The 18958-nt window shown below is 52.9% G+C and overlaps 1 protein-coding gene across 3 annotated transcripts in view; it reads left to right on the plus strand.

Moving 5' to 3' along the window:
* The window catches only part of PKNOX2 (PBX/knotted 1 homeobox 2), a 293398-nt gene that overhangs the window by 193588 nt on the left and 80852 nt on the right, over nucleotides 1-18958 (plus strand). For all 3 annotated transcript variants that reach the window (XM_052662551.1, XM_052662552.1, XM_052662553.1), the window contains exon 4: nucleotides 17054-17162. In XM_052662551.1, coding sequence (XP_052518511.1) covers nucleotides 17076-17162 — 87 coding nt within the window. In that variant the 5' untranslated portion in view covers nucleotides 17054-17075. The remainder of the gene's footprint in view (nucleotides 1-17053; nucleotides 17163-18958) is intronic.

Below are 18958 nucleotides of genomic sequence, written 5' to 3' on the forward strand. Positions count from 1 at the left end.
TTGGGCAGGGGACCTGAGTCCATACATAGTATTCAGGAAGTGAGAAGGGTTTGTTTATCCCAGCTGGGGAAAGACACTCCTCCTAGCAATGAGTGACCACACATTGATTGATGCCCTCTGATTCCTTGAGCAGGGACTTTGAAACAAAGCAGCCCAGCTTCAGATTCCAGCTCTGCCATTTGCTGGCTGCGGGATTTGGGGCAAGTTACACAACTTAGGTTTTCTAACCGTCACTGTCTCGATGGACTGGGACAACCGTGTTTACCTTGCAGGGCTTGTGTGAGGATGAAATGCCAGAACTACTGTAGGGCACCTCACGCACATCTGGCATGCAATGGATGCTCCCAGCCCCTCCCGAACGTGTCCCCTCCTGCCCACATCGAAGCTGCTTCTTTCCAACTTCTGTGGACACTAATGAAGTGTGATCCTGTCTGATATCCCCTGGTCTTCCCTAAAGTCAAGCCAGCTGCTCCATGAGCAGCTCCTGAAGTGGACCCCAGCCCCACACACTGCACCCCCACCATCTCCCTATGGGCTCCTCTGCAGGGCCCTGGCATCAGTCCCCTGCTCCAGCTTTAGCATCTCTTGGCTTCTTTCCTGCCTCTGGTTGGTAACAAGCCCATCTCCCCCTCTTCTGGGCACTAATTCAATACAGTGACCTTCCATCACGCCCCACGTATGTTCTTTATCTGTGGATGTGAAACGTGGATGGAAGCTCTGTGAGATGCCTTTTAGCCTTGGCATCTGTATTTCTCAGATTTCCCTTCCCCACTTGATTTCCCCCTGGCCAGTTACTTGTGCATGAAGCTTTCATCTCCTGGGCGGCTTCATCCAGGTCCATCTTTGAAATTACAACTTGTAGTCAAGAACTTGCATTTGTGACTTGAAACTTACATAAAACAGCTCTCCCCTAGCATAGAAAGAGATCTGCATCTTGCAAAATTCTGAGCGAGGGAGATGTTCCAGAAGCAGAAGCCGGTGGGGTAGAGCAGAGGAATGGAGAGGGGGCTGCAGAGGTGGGGTTCCTTGAGGACACGGACTGCATCTTATCGGTTTGGGTGTTTAATTGAACACAGTGAAATGCTGTTCTAAAAACTTGCTTTATACTAGGCTATATAATGGAGAGTTTTCCAGGTCAAGATAAATCGATCTAGTCTATTGTTTTTGATTGCTGCATAGTATTCTAAAAAGCCTCCCTTCTTACCCCACCTCTACCCACTAGTTCACCATCCAGTCAACCCTAAGAAACAGTTTCTGATTTAGCTGATCTTGTGGCCACTTATTGGGCTTCCCAGGTGGCTCTGTGGTAAACAATCCACCTGCAATGCAGGAGACACAGGTTCAATCCCTGGGTCGGGAAGATCCCCTGGAGGAAGAAATGGCAACCCACTCCAGTTATTCTTGCTTGGAGAATCCCATGGACAGAGGAACCTGGCGGGCTACAGTCATAAGGTCACAAAGAGTCACATAACTGAGCATGTACGCACGTGGTTGCTTATTATGTCATACAATATGTGTCAGTCTCTCTCTTTTTTAAGATGGTTTATTTATTTATTTATTTTTGGCCTCTCTGGGCAGCGTGGGAATCTTAGTTCCCCCACCAGTTATTGAACACATGCCTCCTACACTGGAAACTTGGAGTCTTATCCACTGGACCACCAGGAAATTCCCTCAGTCCCTCTTTTTAATGTGTGTGTTTATTTATGAACGATCTGCTGTGGAGGCTGGGGGAACGAGCACATATTCTTCTCCTTCCAATTTATATTAGTTTGATCAAACTATATTTGATTTTATCTATTTTTAGTCGATAGTATTATATATAATACAGAATATGTATATTACAGAGTGCACAGTGTTACACTATTTAGTATAGGGATTTAGAAGATTTTTATTCTGTTAAATAACTGTGGTTACCTCCGCATGTTGACTATAGGTTGGTAGTGAAGTGAAAGTCATTCAGTCGTGTCCGACTCTTTGTGACCCTATGGATTATACAGTCCATGGAATTCTCCAGGCTAGAATACTGGAGTGGGTAGCCTTGCCCTTCTCCAGGGGATCTTCCCAACTCAGAGAGCGAACTTGGGTCTCCTACATTGCGGGCGGATTCTTTACAAGCTGAGCCACAAGGGAAGCCCAAGAATATTGGAGTGGGTAACCGTTCCCTTCTCCAGGGGATCTTCCCGACCCAGGAATAGAACCAGGGTCTCCTGCATTGCAGGTGGATTCTTTATCAACTGAGCTATCAGGGAAGCCCCAAAGTGAAAGTGAAAGTCACTCAGTTGTGTCGTCTCTTTGCGACCCCATGGACTATACAATCCATTGAATTTTCCAGGCCTTGTCTATAGCTTGATAACAAGGTGGAAATATTATTCAGCCACAGGACTTACTCTTGGGATTTGACCCCAGGAAAAGGAATGGAACCCTGTCCTCACCACTTGGCCATTGCTTAGTCTCCTGAGCCCCCAGGTTGACGCCCACCCCTCTATCCTTCCAGCTGCCTTCCTCCCGTTGGGCTGCAGCTGTTTTATTTTCCATTGTCTTCTTCCTCCAGCCTCTTTGTTTTTTGAATTATCACCTCTAGTTATTTTTATATTGATGGGAGGGGAGTAAATGCAGTCCTCATGTATCCAAACCGGACTTGATCTTCTCTTTGAACCTGACTGACAGAACTCAGAGCAAGTCCCACGTTCCACACCATTTTCTCGTAGATCCTGAAGGTGCTGCTTCACTATCTTACTTCAAGTCTGGCAGTGAGAATCCACTTTTAGATTTCTTTTCTTTTTAAAGTTCTGAATTTCCACCACTGTGTGCTGAGGCTTGAGATTTGGTCTGCTCCTTTTTTATTTCTCTTACTCAGCCCTCGGGATCCCTTGAAATCTGAAGTCATCTATCTTGCTTCATCTCGTATCTTTATTTATTCCACTCGTCTCTGTTTTCTCCTTCTGGGGCATCCAAGGCCCTTTGCAGAGCCTGGCACATAACAGGTGCTCAGTAAATGACTGTTGGTTTCCAGGTAGGACCCCCACTCAACTTGCCTGTGGCCTCAGACAGGATCTCTCCTCTGTACCCCTCCTCTAGGCAGCAGTCAGACCCACCACGGCTCTGCCTGCCCTCCGGCAAACTGCTCTGAACAGTCCTCTTTGGAGCCTTGCGTCCAACACTGCTTCTGGGCTTGAGGAAGAAGCTAAGGGTAAGGAGTGAAGATAACGCTCAGCTCAAGCTAGAGCAGCCATAGTGGCCAGCCCCCAGAGACAGACACGTCTCTGAAACTTCAGATTTCATCAGCATCCCCTGAGCATTGATCCTGTTGGGGACCTCTCTCCTTGACCTTCCTGATCATTCTTACACGGGCCTCCTTCTCTCTTCATCTCCCGCTGCCCACTCCCCCCCTACTCCCCAGACTATCTCAGCTCACGTGCGTACACAGCCCCTGTTCGTGAAATAATCCCTGACCACGGCAAGGGCCCCATTAGGTGAGATCCTTTTTTACACTTTTATGAATCCCAGAACAAAGAAACAGCAGACTTCTCTTCCCAGGGCTGCAGAGCAGATGCTCTGACCTGAGACAGCCAGGCCCTAAAAAGGAGATCAGAGAGGCTTGTGGATAGCGGGGATCTTGCCCAGCCTGAGGCCACCTGTGCCCTTGGGGAGACATTGTGGCTGAGAATTCCCACTTTTTTTCCTCCTCCCTTCCCCAGGGATGGGCTCTGGGGGCAGACACCTCACACTCCTCTCTCCTGCCCTGCCCAGGCCACTCTGCTCTGGATAGAATCTCTACATTGGGAGTTGACATGCTTCACTTCTTCTCCCTGAACGGGCCAGACCCTGGAACACCCACATCAACAAGCGCTCAGATCCCAAAAGATCATTCTCTGTTCTAATCCAAGTATCCTAATTGGTCCCCCAGGTCCAGAGTCCACTGTGTGAATTTGTCTTCACCTCCCTGCCTCCCCGCCCTGACCTTGCCCTCCATGAGGTCTGTCTTAACTGGTACAAGTAGAAGCACAACTTGAACTTCGAGTCCACAAAGTTTCTCTAATGAAGGCAGGATTTCTTTCCACCGAGACCACAATGATAGGGAATGAGTCGTCACTGCAAAGGGCAGCATTTGAGGCAAGTTATAACTTTTGGGCAAGCGGCTAGCATTCAAAGATACCCACTGCTAATATGGAACACTTCTTGGTTGAGTGCAGTAGAAAGGGCCAGCGTATGACTCAAGTTTTCCCTGTTAGAAACCCGAGAACTAGTGACCCCTTTTCAAAGCTGGAGGTTGAAGGGATGGAGCTTCGCAGGGGCCAGGGGGACGCAGAACAGAGCTCTAGCCCCCTGCACTTTGGTTTAATTGCTTCCTGCTTTGGAGGCTGTGGGTAATAATCCCGTTGCTGGCCAGCAAATATGTCTTTGCTGGTCACCCCTTCAGAAACTGCCTGAAACCTCTCTGGGCTGAGAGAAGAAGGAGGCAGTTCTGAAAGGAAGGTTTGCGGGAAGGCGCTTTTGCAGGGGGATAAAGTTAGGACTCAGGGAGCTATGTCAAGGGATGCTCACTGAGCATGGGGTGCCCCTAACCTGAATAAAAGCCAGTCCTGTTGCATCAGACAGGCTTTCCGCAGATAGAGCCAGGTGCCTCTTAGCCTGTGAGTCACAGCATATTTCCCTCCAGAACAGGGACTTCTTTGCAGCTGTGGGTGGTCCTTGGAAAACCATGGGTGGGGCGGAGAAAGAAGGCCAAGCAGAGAGACTTCACAGGGAGCAAATAGACTGCAGGCCCCCTCCCTCCGCACCCCTCCCCATCTGCGGCGAAACACAGGAGGGAGACATTGCCGGCATCCCCGCCAACGTGAGTCGGATCCTGGCACCGAGCTGCCTGCGTGGTGAGGGGTCAGGGCACAGGCAGCCCCCGCCCCCGCCTGGCACCAGCTCCCAGGGTTCTGAGCCCACAGCTGAGACACTTGATCGCCTGTTACATGCAGTCTTCAACCATGTATTCTGTCATTTCATAGTCATTCTCGAATCTTGTTCTTCCCCTTCATAATTGAACCCACAATCCAGTGAGTCCCGATGGAGGCTCAGACCTGCCTCTCAGCGCTCATGGAAGCATCTCTGTCTTGGTTGCATCGTGTGAGGCCCCGACTTCTCATGGGTGTTAGCAGCATTTTGTTTCCCATCTTTTACTCATTTTTATACAATAATAAGAGCAAACGCAATACAGTATTTAAATGAATTTGCACACACCCTGTTGTCCAGAGAAGACAGGACTGACAGAAATGAACAGTTGCTGTTTAAGAGGCCTCACCATCCACAGGCATAAAGTATGTGCCCGTTAGTGAGGTGCAAAAGCCCAAATTTGGCAGACGGGTGACATTTAGGTGTGTCGATACGATGTGGCCCTTTGACCTTCAGGGCATGTGGAAGTGAGGGACCACCTGTGTTGAGTGTCCTGACTCCAGATGGTAGTTTCTGCACAGTCAGCTTTGTCTCCTGTTCCATTTCCAGGGCTCCGCAGGTGTTCCCTGTCTCCACCCCAGACTTCTAAGTTAAACGTTCAGACTCTGAGATCAGGCCTTGTGTCACATTTGAGAACTCTCTCCACCACTCCAAACCTCAGGGTTCACATCCTTGAAACGGGACAACTGTCACACCAATACCTTATGATTACTAGGAAAAACAGATAGGGTTCTCTGTGACAGCAGCTTAGCATAATGCCTGGTGCATGGCAAGGGCTCAGTGAGTGGAAGTCATTAATAATTCTGGATTATCATCTCACTCCAGGGCAAAACTGGCTCCAGGGAAACAAACTCATTCTCACTAAGGTGTAAATGACTGCTGGGACTTAAAGCTTTATCCTTTCTTTAAGTCCTAGTATCTAATATCCTTAGATTTATTGGTCTTTTTGACATTTCAACAATAAACCAAAAGAAGATTTATGTCTATCCAGGCTCTGTAAGGGGGTTGTTACTGTTGTTTAGTCACTTGGTCGTATCCAATTCTTTTTCCACCCCATGAACTGTAGCCCACCAGGCTTCTCTGTCCTTGGAATTTCCCAGGCAGGAATTCTGGAGTTGTTGCCATTTTCTTCTCCAAGGGATATCTTCCTGACCCAGGGATCGAACCTGTATCTCCTGCATTGGCAGGCGTATTCTTTACCACTAAAGCACCTGGGAAGCCCTCCATAAGGAGGCAGACCTTGTAAAATCACATTGCACAGACCTTTTTCCCCAGAAGGAAAAGCAAGGCAAGGCCATGATCTTGTCTGCTGGGAACATAGAGGTCAATGGGCAAGATGAGACCTAACTGGGAAGTAGGCTTTCCAGGACATAGAAACACACGTAGCGCTAAATCATACTACATGCCCTCCCTCTGCCTGACAGCAGGGCTCCCACTGAGAGGATGGTCCTGGAGTAGAAAGTGAAGAAAGGCTTCATGGAAGAGAAGGCTTTGAGCAAAGTTTTGATGCGGGCAGAGGTGTGGTCGTGTAACATAGAGGACCTTGCCGGCAGAGAAGCGCAGCAGAGGAACCATTTCTCAGGAGGTAGACGGGGCTTGCCTGCTAGCTGGGGCTTGGATGCCGAAACGCAGGGGTGACTGCCCCGCATCACCCCTTTTCACATGGAAGATGCCATCCTCCCTTCCCTTACCCCCCAGGGCTGCCTTTCTGACAGATCAGGAACATGGAGCCAGTGTACCTGCTCTAGTTCCAAACAGCCGTGAGGACCAAGGCACCCGGCTGGTGCCCTTTCCTCCCACATTGCTGTGGACTCTGAAGGGTCCCCCTGTCTCTTCTCTGGGTTCACCGAGGGCCCAGAGTGAGGACAGCTATGGGCTGAGTCAGGAAGTATCGGGGATGCGTGGCTTTTCAATGATAAACTGAGCCCAAAGGACTACTTGCTTTCACAGCCCTGATTCTTGAACCCTTTTTTTCCTCTGGAGGCAGTTTTTAAAAATGAAACCAGATATCATTCAGCCAGATAATGTGGTGCAGTCCTTCTCGGAGAGAAAGGGGTCCTGGCTGACCCTCTTAGCATCCTCTGCTTCCAGGAGAATCTGAGAGCATCTCAGGTGCCATGCCTGATAGGTGGCTGGGTCCCTTAGTTCTGGGAACTCCCCCAACCAGACCCCTCCCTGCACCTCCATCCCAGCCCCTCACTTCTATTCTTCCTCTTCCTGGCTCCCAGGGAGGGCTGGCCTCCCGGGTGACTGCCTCTGAGAAGGCAGTTGACTGATAGGAGGAAGCAGGCAGGTAGGACGGCAGAAACTCTCCTTCCATCTGGGGTCCCCAGCGTCTGAGCTGTTTGTCTGTCTCTGCTGAGCTGCAAGCCTCAGGGGCCCAGCCCAGGTTGTTTTCTCAGCTCAGTTCCTGAGCAGTGGCTGCTGTCAGCTCTCAACAAATAATAATAAACCTGGGATTCGGGTTTGTCGAGGGGGATTTCAGTCCCTGGGTTCATTTTTAGATCTGTTTCTCTCTGTGTATGTGTGCAGACAAGGAGCACATGATGGGGTCCCGGGGGAGCTGGCCGGGGCTCCCAGCTGCCCTGGCGATCCACCCTGGCTGCTCCCTCAGAAGAGCTGCAGGGCCCTCCTCTGCCCCAGATCCCTAGGACTGCCTGCACGTTTGAGAGAGAAGAAAAATAATTGAATGAAAGGCCTCAAGCTCTCTCCTATCTCCGTTCCTCCCCACCTCTCCCACTCATGCTGTTTGGATAGAGATGAAGAGGGCTGGAGATGAAAAAGAGAGGGCGGACTCCCATCTCTAGGCTCGAGAGTCGCCCAAGGGATGGGCGGGAACCTGCTCTCGGGCCTGGGGAGAGGCTTCCGTGCCTGGAACCAGCGATGGCCTCCTCCAACCCCCTTTCCTGGGATGCAGAGACAGGGCAGGAGAGAAAAAGAAACTATGTTCTAAGTCAAGCATCACTGGCGAAAGCAGGACCCAGCTGTGGGTGAAATTTAGGACCAGACCAATGGGGCCTCTAGGGCAGAACAGCACTTGCTTGAAGGCAGATTGGAGGTGACCCCTGGAGGTCATTGCTGCCTTCCAGGAGGAGAAAGTACATACCACTTCTCTGTAAGAAGAATGCAGGGCTGTGCTTACCCTTATAGCTAGCATGCTTCCCCCCGCCCTGTCTGCTTTTTTGTTTTATTTTGTTTAAAGGAACCAAAGGGGGGGGGGGGGGGAATCACCAAGTTGTGAAGTGCTTAAAGAGGAGATGAGAATCTTCATCAAAATGCTAAAAGCTGGAGGGGGAGAGTAATGTGAAGACTCTCGCCTGCTATTTATGGGATTGATTCTCAGATCAAGAAGAAGCAAGCAGTTGGATGAAAGGAATTATTGTTAAGCTCCTCGGTAGGAAGATCTAATGGACAATTGCCGCTATCAGGGGGAATTAAATTGCTGTTTCAGTTTGTAAAATATATCAGCGGCTTTTTGAAGCCAGGAAAGGTGTGACAGCCAAGGCAGGGAGGAAAGCGGGGGACTGTCACTTCCTGGTCCCTGGGTGCGAAGCAGGAGCAGACAGGAGAAATGCTGGGCCACAGTAAAGGCTGCCCTCCTAACTCTGACCCTGGTCCACTTGTTTTTGAAACCAAGTTGAACAGTAAAGGGAACCAGGTACATAAAGGAAAGAAAGCTACAGCCCTAACTCTGGGTGCTGAGGTGCCAGGAGCCCCCGTGAGTCAGAGGCAGTGGGGCAGGATGGGTGAGGAAAAGCCACTCCCTTGGAAACCCAATCAATGGTGAGGAGAGCCACTGACCTGGGTCTGAGATTCCCAGCATCCCTGCAACACCCAGGGAATGTCACAAGCCTGCCAACACCCCCCTTACCCCAGCACACACACACTACACTGTGGGCACAGAGGGGTCCAGAATGGATTATAAGCCCCTTCCTCCCAGAACTGGGTCTCACAGCAAGCTGTAGCCCATCCCCAGACTGGGGTCCCCGAGCACAGAAATGACTCCTAGGCCTGGCCCCAGAGGAGACATATTGTTATTCCAGCACAAAGAGTGAAATCGCCTTGGAGTGGGGAGAGGGGAGGAGTGGGAGGCTCCTGGAGGGAGGACCACAGGCCGTGGAGAGGACCTCGCTGCTGGGACGGTCCACAGATGGTTCCGACCTCTTCCAGAGACCAAAGGGAGGTTACAGGGTGAAGGAGGAGAGAGAGATGGAGAGAGGGAGATTTCCCATCTCCCAAGGAGACTGAAACTGGCTGGGCTGGTCAAACTCAGGCTGGACCCACGGGCTCCTCTATTCCTTGGAAACCAGCACGATCACAAGAGGTCATGACCTGGCTCCACCTCCCAAGTGGGCTGCCCAGAGAGGTGCCGAAGGGCAGTCAGAGCGGAGGCCTGTGGGTGACCACAGGGGCCGGAGCTGCCTGCTGTAGAGAATCATTCCCCACTGAGAGTTCTAAGCAAGAACCAGAGGGGTGCAGGGAGGTCGCCCTTCTGGCTGAGATGTTATGCCAGGACTTGGGCTCTGTGCTGGGAGCAGTGACCCCCCTGGGACCCAGGTGATGGGGGAGGTGTGACCTCTCGGCCAGCCTTCAGCTCAGTGAGTGAGCCTGGGGAGTCTGATCCTGAATGTGAATCCTAATCCTTCCTGCAGTGTAGACACGATTCCTCTTCTGGCTCCCACACTGATCCTGGCCTCATCACATTGAGAAGATTCTATCTGCCTCTAGGACCCCAAAGTCAGAAAGATGGTGGGGGTGGGGGTGAGGAGCAACAGTCACTAGGCCACAGCATTCCTGTCACCCCAGGAATTCCTGCCCTGAGGTTCCGCCTGGCTCCCAAGCATCTGGGGTGAACAGGCAAGCCCAGATCCAGCGCTTGCTGTGCTGGTCAGGGGAGGCTCTTGGGGGCTGGCCCTTCCCCTTTATTCTACAAGGACCCTTCACCTCTCTGAAACACCTCCACCAGACCTGCTTACACTTCGAAGCTTCCCACCCATGAGTGGGTCCTCTCTCTCACCTCCATCCTTCCCACCATCTATCCCCACACTGGCCTAAGCCTTGTCACCCCGGTGCTGACTCCAAGCACCAAGGATCGGGCACCATCCAGTTCCTCTGGCACTCAGCTTTCCACTTGCGGTTTCTAACCCTTACTGGGTTTTGCGAAAGAGACCTGGTGTGTGTGTGTGTGTGTCTGTGTGTCTGTGTGTGTGTGAGTGTGTGTGAGTGTGTGTGCATGCTCATGCTTGTGTTTCTTTAGATAAATCCACAGAGTCACATGAAATCAGTGACAGGTTGACACCGTTATTTCAAGATTCATCGCTCCGAGTTGCCAGCATAGGAGACGTAGCCAACTCCTTCCCACCACCAACACATTTTTTTCCCCAGGCATAATTTATAGCAGCGGGGTGAATTTGTTTCCAAAAGATGAATATCACACTATCAGCAACAGCTGCCTCTCATTTTTATTTGTTTTTAAATTTGACTTAAAGTCCAATTCTCTATACACATCCGAAGCTGTAAATCCTAAACCGACTGATTACATGATTTAGTAAACAGGTTATATTACATAATGCAATTAAAGCGGGGGGCTCCGCGGCGCCACCTACAGGCTGCTTCTGGGAAGGGAGCTGGGCCGGAGACTCCTTTTGGACCAGGCTCTCCGCGGAAGGAAAATAAAGGGAACTGCTTAGGGTTGAGCCAGCCAGGTTACTAATGCAGCCTTTCGGGCCCTCCTGCTGAGTTCACTGTGTTATTTCAGCCTCCTGCAAATCTGTCTAGACGTCAGAACCCTGGTCTGGGCAGCTGCTCAGAGGGGCGGGCCTGGGGTTGGGGGAGGGGGCGGGAGCCACCTGGGGGCCCCTGGGCTGGGCGCGAGGAGGAGGCTTCCTGCCTCTCTTGGACTCTGGGGCCCCCTTGCTTCACTCTCAAATGAGGGAGGCTGTAGAACGAAGCTACCAGCTTCAGCTGTTTCCATTCTCTTCAGCAGAGCTTGTGTGGTGTGCTAACCCTGGGCAGAGGCTTTGGGAATAATCTAGTGTTTTGTAGATGGAGAGGGAAAGGGACTCCTACACTCACAGAGGTGGCAGAGCTGGGTGTGGAACCCAGAATTTTCTGACCCTAAGCTCATCCTCCGTCTGATCGCTGGGGATTTACAGATGAGGAAATGGAGGCCCAGACTTCCACAGCCTCTTCTTGGAGCAGCGAAAGGAAAGTGGTAACATACTACCAGTGTGTGGGGGGATGGAAGATGAGGGCTCCTGGGTCAGGGGGCGACTCAGTGCTGCTTCTTTGATGCCCTTATGTGGAGCGAGAGAAGGAGGGAGGGAAGATGGGAACGGGGAGGGTGATGGGGGGTGGGGGTGGGAGGAAAGGGGGCAGGCCCAGGGCCAGAGCTGCCTCCCACCCCTCCCCAGCCCTCTTCAGGCCCTGGGCTCTCAAGGATCCTAGCATCTCCAAAGAGGTTCTGTAAGAGAGGGCAATATTACTGAAAAGCTCTCTAAAAGAGGAAACTTACTTCCCAGGGCTAATACAGAACCTTTCCCCTGGTCCAGGGGGTTTAGGAGAAGGGAGGGAAGAAGGGTAGGTGTCCCAGAGGGTGGAAATATCTCCCCACCCTGTCCTGTGCCAGCCACCTACCCAGCCTTCAGTCAGAGGGGGAGGACAGTGGGGAGCCACAGTGAAGCTGGTCGCTTTGTCCCCTCTCCAAACTCAGGCCTTCCAGGGGAGGGTCAGCCAGGGTCAGGGAGCTTGCTCCTGATGCTGTGGGGCCGGCTGGCTGGAGAGTTCCCAATTAGACTTAAGTTTCTCATCCCTAAGGCCCTGAGCCCCCAACCCAGGCACCCCAGCCCAATTACTGCTGGGCAGCGTTAACCCCTTGGTGCCCCGGGCCGTTAATGGAATGTTAATTGTTCTAATGGGTTTCTTGTCAACAAATCCTAATGAGCTCCTTCCTAACAAGCTTGGGTCTTTTTTCTCAGTCTGTTTGTCAACAAGCTGGAGTTTGGGCTCCAGTGAACCTCAACTTGTGGGGCTGGGGAGCTGGAGCTGAGGAGGCAGAGGGAGTGAGTGCTCCCGGGCTGCTCCTCCCTAATTCCTAAGGGGTGTCCTTCACTTCCCTCGGCCTCCCTTGGCCCCTGAGCTCTGTAAAATGGCAGTTGTAGTTCCTTTGGATGATAATATCGGTGACAAATGATTTCTTCCTGGATATCACTGTGGGGTTGAGTGTTGCATTATGGTTTTTTGTTGTTTTTTTTTTAATTTTCCTTCCTAGCTGCCCCTTAATAAAGGTGCTCAGCGTTGAAAACAATCCTGTGATGTGGGAAATTTCTTGGTGGTAAACTGTCCCTCATGTGTCCTCCATTTGCGATCTTGGCTGTGTCCCTCCAGAGCCCTGGTGTCCGGTGACAGAGGGCTGGGGCCTCTGGACAGGGTGGAGCAGCCTCCTGGCCACCGGCCACAAACAAATACTCCGAGGCCCCCATGCCCTCCAGCCTCCCAAACAAAGCACCAGAAAGGCAGGGTTCCCCAAAGGGCTTGGCGCCCAGTGATGGCTCAAGGAGTTCCCCCACACTCCCGCTGTGGAGCCTCGGCCAAGAAAAGTCAGACCCCCACATTCCTCTCCAGGATGCTCCCCCGTGGACCCTCTGCACCCCAAGCCCAGCTGGTGGGAAGAAGGGGCACCTGTGCGGGTGAAGAAAAGCAAGAGCTTCCGGATGTGGTGGTGGGCTTCTGGTCCTCCCGGAGTCAGGTTACCAGAGGCTCTGTGCTTGAGCACGTAGGGAAGGAAACTTAAGCCCGTGATGAAAAGGCCTCCTGTTTTTTGCAGGAGAAGCCCCCAGAGGGCAGTAGGCCAGTGGCCTAGTGGCCTGTGGTGACCCCAGAGAGGAGGAGAGGAGGGGCAGAGGCCAACTGGGTCCTCAGAAAATTGTTCCCGTGGCCTCTAGACCCTGCTCCATAGCCCAGCAGGCTCCAGATGGGAAAATCTGTCAGCCTGGATAGTGCTGGTTTCTAGGTGCAGGCTACTCTTGTGTGTGTGTGTGTGAGTCGCTCAGCTATGTCCGACTCTGTGCAATCCTATGGACTGTAGCTCGCCAGGCTCCTCTGTCCATGGAATTCTCCAGGCAAGAATACTGGAATGAATTGCCATTCCCTTCTCCAGGAGATCTTCCTGACCCAGGGATGGAAACCAGGTTTCTCACATTGCAGGCAGATTGTTTACCATCTGAGCCACCAGGGAAGCCCTGGACTACTCTTGCCATCTCTCTTTAACCCCCAGGTAGGGCAGTTCACCAGCTGTTGCAAACATTTCTAAAGTGACCCTACTTCCCATCCACTGGACAGTGAACAAGAGAATGCAAACTAAAGAGTCCTCTTTTTAGCCTCAGTCTTCCTCCTTTTGAGCTTCTTGTGCTTTGCCTTCACGATGACTTTCTCATCTGTGGAATAAGGTGTATATGTAAGTATATAAACCCAAACCCAAGGTGGACGGGAACTGTGAGTGTGCTCAGTCAAGAGCACCCCACCAGGTTCCTCTGTCCATCCTGGAGTGGGTTAGCCATTTCCTCCTCCAGGGGATCTTCCTGACCCAGGGATCAAACCCATGTCTCCTGCATTGGCAAGCAGATTCTTTATCACTGAGTCACCTGGGAAGCCCAGGAGGGAACTTCTGTGTCGCTTCAGTCGTGTCCGACTCTGTGCAACCCCATAGACGGCAGCCCACAAGGCTCCCCCATCCCTGGGATTCTCCAGGCAAGAACACTGGAGTGGGTTGCCATTTCCTTCTCCAATGCATGAAAGTGAAAAGTGAAAGTGAAATCGCTCAGTTGTGTCCAACCCTTAGCAACCCCATGGACTGCAGTCTACCGGGCTCCTCCGTCCATGGGATTTTCCAGGCAAGAGTACTGGAGCTAGTTACCCCCAAAAGGGGAAGAAAAATCTGCCGCCAAACTCTGCCCCCAGGCTCCCCCTTCTGGAGGCTTCTGGCCCTACAGCCCCATAGACGTTTGCTTTTTCTGGCCAAGGAACATTTAAGATTGGTGCTCCCTGGAAGGGATCCTATTCAAAATTACCCCATCTGCCAGAGTTCCAAGAAAAGCCGAACCTAGCACACCCCAGAAATGCCTGTATTTCCTTTATTCCCTCCAGGTTTTCTGAAAAAGAGAGATTCCATGCCCCTTTTAACATCTCAGACGTCTTCATTCTTCAGGTTCTTTCTGATGTCTCAAGGAGTGTATATCCTATGTCCTGTCGCCCAACCCTCTTCACTACACTCTCGCCTTTCTGGGATGTTTTTCACCTACTGGACAAGACCCAGCCATGAAAAAGGCACTGGTTTCCCTGCCTGCAGAGTTAGGCTCCACTCGGGGCTTCCTTCCGAGCCTCTTTGCAGTGGAGCCTGGGTCTCAGTACCTCGTGCATGTGAGATGCGGTGACCCTGGGTGCTTTGGCTGCAAAGATGACCTGGCGCTCCGTCTCAGGAGTGAGGCCAGGGTGGATGGGGTACAAGCTCAGCGAGGCCAGGAGGCGTTCCCTGCAGTCTCAGGTTTTCAGCACAGGAAGTCATCCTTCCCCTGCCTTCTCCACAGGAACCTCGATTCACTGCACCATCACCTCCCTCCCTGGGGAGAACGCCTTGCCTCTTTTCATCTGTCCCCTCACCCCCAGCACAGGTCTTTGCATGTAGTTGACTTGATAAACCTCTGCTGAATGAACTAAGATCATGGCATCCAGTCCCATCACTTCATGGCAAATAGATGGGGAAACAGTGGAAACAGTGTCAGACTTTATTTTTCTGGGCTCCAAAATCACTGCAGATGGTGACTGCAGCCATGAAATTAAAAGACGCTTACTCCTTGGAAGAAAAGTTATGACCAACCTAGATAGCATATTAAAAAGCAGAGACATTACTCTGTCAACAAAGGTCCGCCTAGTCAAGGTTATGGTTTTTCCAATTGGTCATGTATGGATGTGAGAGTTGGACTATCAAAAAAGCTGAGCGCCGAAGAATTGATGCTTTTGAACTGTGGTGTTAGAGAAGACTCTTGAGAGTCCCTTGGACTGCAAGGAGATCCAACCAGTCCATCCTAAAGGAGATCAGTCCTGGGTGTTCATTGGAAGGACTGATGTGGAAGCTGAAACTCCAGTACTTTGGCCACCTGGTGTGAAGAGCTGACTCATTTGAAAAGACCCTGATGCTGGGAAAGATTGGGGGCAGGAGGAGAAGGGAATGACAGAGAATGAGATGGTTGGATGGCATCACTGACTCGATGGACATGGGTTTAGGGGGACTCCTGGAGCTGGTGATGGACAGGGAGGCCTGGCGTGCTGTGGTTCATGGGATCACAAATAGTCGGACACGGCTGAGCGACGGGACTGGACTGAACTGGATGAATGCCTGGATTTCCAGGGCTTTCACATGTGAACTTCGGGTCAAAGCACACCTGGTGGTTTGGAGACTTGGGTCAGCCAAAGCTGATCTTTCCTCCTCTTCCTGAAAAAGAACTAACAGAGCAACACACACTCACACACTCCATATAGGGCCCTGAGAACCCTCCCTTTGACTCCCTCCAGTTCCCACAGAATTCAGAGATGTGAACATTTTGGAAGGCCTTGCAGAGGGGCTGTTGGGAGGACATCAGGGAGGAAGAGGATGGAGCCCTGAGGTCCCCAGGGAGAGGGAGGAAGGGGAGGGAGGGTCTGACTGTCACGCTCGCCAAGATCGCCTGCTCCTGAGCGCCCTCCACCAAGGAGGAGGCCAGGCCCTGCACTCGTGGACATTCTCAGGAGTCCCCGCGTCCCTCAATGGACAGGCCTATATCAGGCAATGAGCCGTGGTTTCCAGCTCTAAATATTTCAGGGCCTCTCCTGCAACTGAACAGCTCTCTGAGCATTCTGTTTCCTTGGGTGGTACAGCCAGGCTGTCTCCTCTTACGGCACCACTTAGTGATTCAGGAAGAGACCTTGAGGCCAATGGGGGCAGCTCGCTTTGGGGGGATGGGATGGGAGGGCTGGTAGATGACAGCAGTCCCCACCGGGGGAAATCTAGAGATCTTGGTTCCACCCTACTCCCCAAGCACCACACCCTCCTTGAAACACACGCGCGCGCGTGCACACACACACACACACACACACACACACACGTCTGTCCTCTCTGCCTCTGCCTCCTCCTCTGTAAGAGGACCCTTGGCTCCGCGGCTCTTCTGGCCCCACGTGCGGATGAACCCAGAGTTGAACACAGGCTGAGCAAAGTCTTTCTAGAGTGTGCAGGTGCATTCACGCGGCTGTGGCCCCTGTTCCCCTGCCTCGTCCCTTCCTGGAACGCCTCCAAGTGGTCACCTGGGGCTACCCGCTCCACCCTCCAGCCGGGGAGGGCCGGCGCCCCAGGTCCCTTTCCATCACTAGGTGTGGTGAGCACACTTCCGAGGTTACTGTCGTGCTGGGAGACTCCTGGGGCCGGGAGGGGGGATCTGGAAATCTGAAACTGTGAGGGCTGAGGCTTCGTCTTCTTTTATTTTTTACGGAGGAGGAAAGGTTAAGAGTGGCTTTATTTCTGTGCCAGGCAAAGGGGAACACAGTAAGCTAGAGCCTCAAGAACTGGGCCCTCTCCAGTGAACAGGGCGAGGCCATACAGCCAGGCAAGTGCATATGATGAGGGCCAGCGCTGAGGTTTCTGCCCCGAGGGTATAGGGTGGCTCCAGGAGGCCTGGGAAGGGAAAGCACCCTTGACCATGGCGTGCCCACGTGGCCTCCAATTCCGCCTCCCCCCCCCGCCCCTCCAGCACTGCCACAGACCAGGCCCCCTCCCGACTCCTGTCTCTCCCCAGGCCCCCACCAGGCCGGAGCTGGTGCTGAACAAAAGCAAGGCTGCTGGCTGCCCAGGTTGTTTTACATGTGATTTGAATATTGTTTATTCCAAGTCCAAATAGCACAGCAAGCCCCTCCCTACTCAGGCTTCTCCCCTTATCTCTCCTGCACTCCCCACAAGGGCTTCCAGCCCTCACTGTATCTGGTCAGTCCCTGGGGGCCCGGCCTGGGCACACACCCAGGGGCTGGTCCCCGGGACTCCCTGCACTCAGCGATTAACGGTGCGGCCCCCTCTCTCCTGCCACAGGTCCCCCATGTGAATCCATCCCATGATGCAACATGCCTCCCCAGCCCCCGCTCTGACGATGATGGCCACGCAGAATGTCCCGCCCCCAGCCTACCAGGACAGCCCACAGGTGAGTGACTGACCAGCGGCAGGGTGGAGGGGACCCGGAGGCCTTCCCGGGGCGGAGGGCAGGGCCAGGCCTCCCTCAGCTCTCCTCCTGCCCAGACTCCCTGAGAAGAGTCTGCACTTGGCAAAGCACCGGGTTCAGATCCCACCTGGGCAGCTGTCGCCTGCATCCAGGACCTGGCACCCCAGGGTGCAGCACCTAGTCATGGTCTGGTACCCTCTCCACCCCAATTCCCGCTCAGACAAATGCACCAGCCCCTCACTCAAGGAGACTCAGCTCCAGGTACATTGAGTCTGTCTTTGAATGTTTAGGGAAACCCTTGAATAGAGGGTCCCTCTACCAGATCCCTCATTCACTGGTCTGTGTGTGCCTATGGGAGGAATCTCCCTTCTGTTCAGGACTCCATTCAGTTTCTATCCAGAAAAGGGCCAGGACTATTTCTCTATACCCTCTATCCTTTCCTCTGATTCCCAGTCTCCATTAACCGCAGCTCGGACAGAGCAGCCCTAAGTCCTTCTGAGATGCCCAGCCCAGTTGCACCTCCTGCAGAGGGCATCGACCTAGCCCTGTATTCCTGTTCTCTCCTCCCCATCCTCTGGATACCTGGCCCAGCTTCTGTGGGTCGGGCTCCCCAAGTCCTTGAGACCAGTCACTTCTGATCTTTGGTCCCCTGTGTGTGCCTCCCCTCCATGCTGGGTTCTTTGAGACTCAGAGTTCCTGAGGCTGTGTGTTCACAGGAAGCTCCACCTTCACACTCTCCTGTTTTCTCAATTATTACTGATCGAGTCCCTGTAATGTGAAATGCAGCCAGCTAGAACTGAACTGAATTCCTTCTTTCATCTGACGAAAGTGCAGCGAGCCTCTACTGTGTGCCAGGCCATCATTCCCATTCTGTCTTGATCGCTGGTCTTTGCCCTGCGCTGCTGTGCCTCACTCGTTAGCATTTCAGACACAGCCCTTCTTCTGACCACAGGGGACATCTGTGCCACGTGGACAGGATGCAGAGATGCAGGTGAAGGGGGCATTGCCTTATGTCCCTCGGCCCTGCCACCCCAGCCTAGTGTGAGCCTGTGGGGCTGCCCTGTCCACCCTGTCATCCCCCCACCAAAATGACCACTTGGTCCAGCACATGGACCACCCCTGACTCCTCCCCTTTTAAGTCTGGAAGCGCTGACCTCCAAGTGCACGTCCTTTCGTCCCCACCCCTGCTCCTGCTCGTCAACTCTGTGCTCCTTCCCAGGCTCACCCTGCCCTGACCTTGGCTTCAGCAGACCCTCTGCTCATGTCAGTAGCTTCCCATGAACGACTGTGGGCTGGGCTGGGCATTTGCATGGTCCCCCTGTTCGAAAGCCTCCAGGTGTGCAGCTGTGTCAGGGCCTTTCCCTCTGTGGTCAGAACCAAGCATAGAAGGAGGCCTGAACCAGTGGAGACCTGGGAACGTAAGGACCTTACAGGGAAGAGGCTCCATGCTTCCTCCACAGACCAGAACCATCCCCCGTCTGCTCAGGCCATGTCGGGTACTAACGGATACTTATACCTGAGGGTATTAATGAAGAGGCAGGAACATCAGCTCCATTTCTTTTCTAGCTGGATGATGCTCTCTAAGTTCCACAGTGGGATCCGGGAATGACAATCAGGACACCAGTTGTGTTTAGCAGGTGGTGGGCACCAGGGCTCCCATCCCCATCCCCAAGGCTCAGGGACAGACCAGAGTTGGGCCAAGAGGTCAGGCCAGATTGGCCCAGCTGCCTCCCTGCCTCCAGCTGCAGCCCCTGTTTTGCCTTCCCAGGCAGCTGGGA

This window comes from Budorcas taxicolor, chromosome 25 (assembly GCF_023091745.1).
Source record: "Budorcas taxicolor isolate Tak-1 chromosome 25, Takin1.1, whole genome shotgun sequence".
NCBI classification, from domain to species: Eukaryota; Metazoa; Chordata; class Mammalia; order Artiodactyla; family Bovidae; genus Budorcas; species Budorcas taxicolor.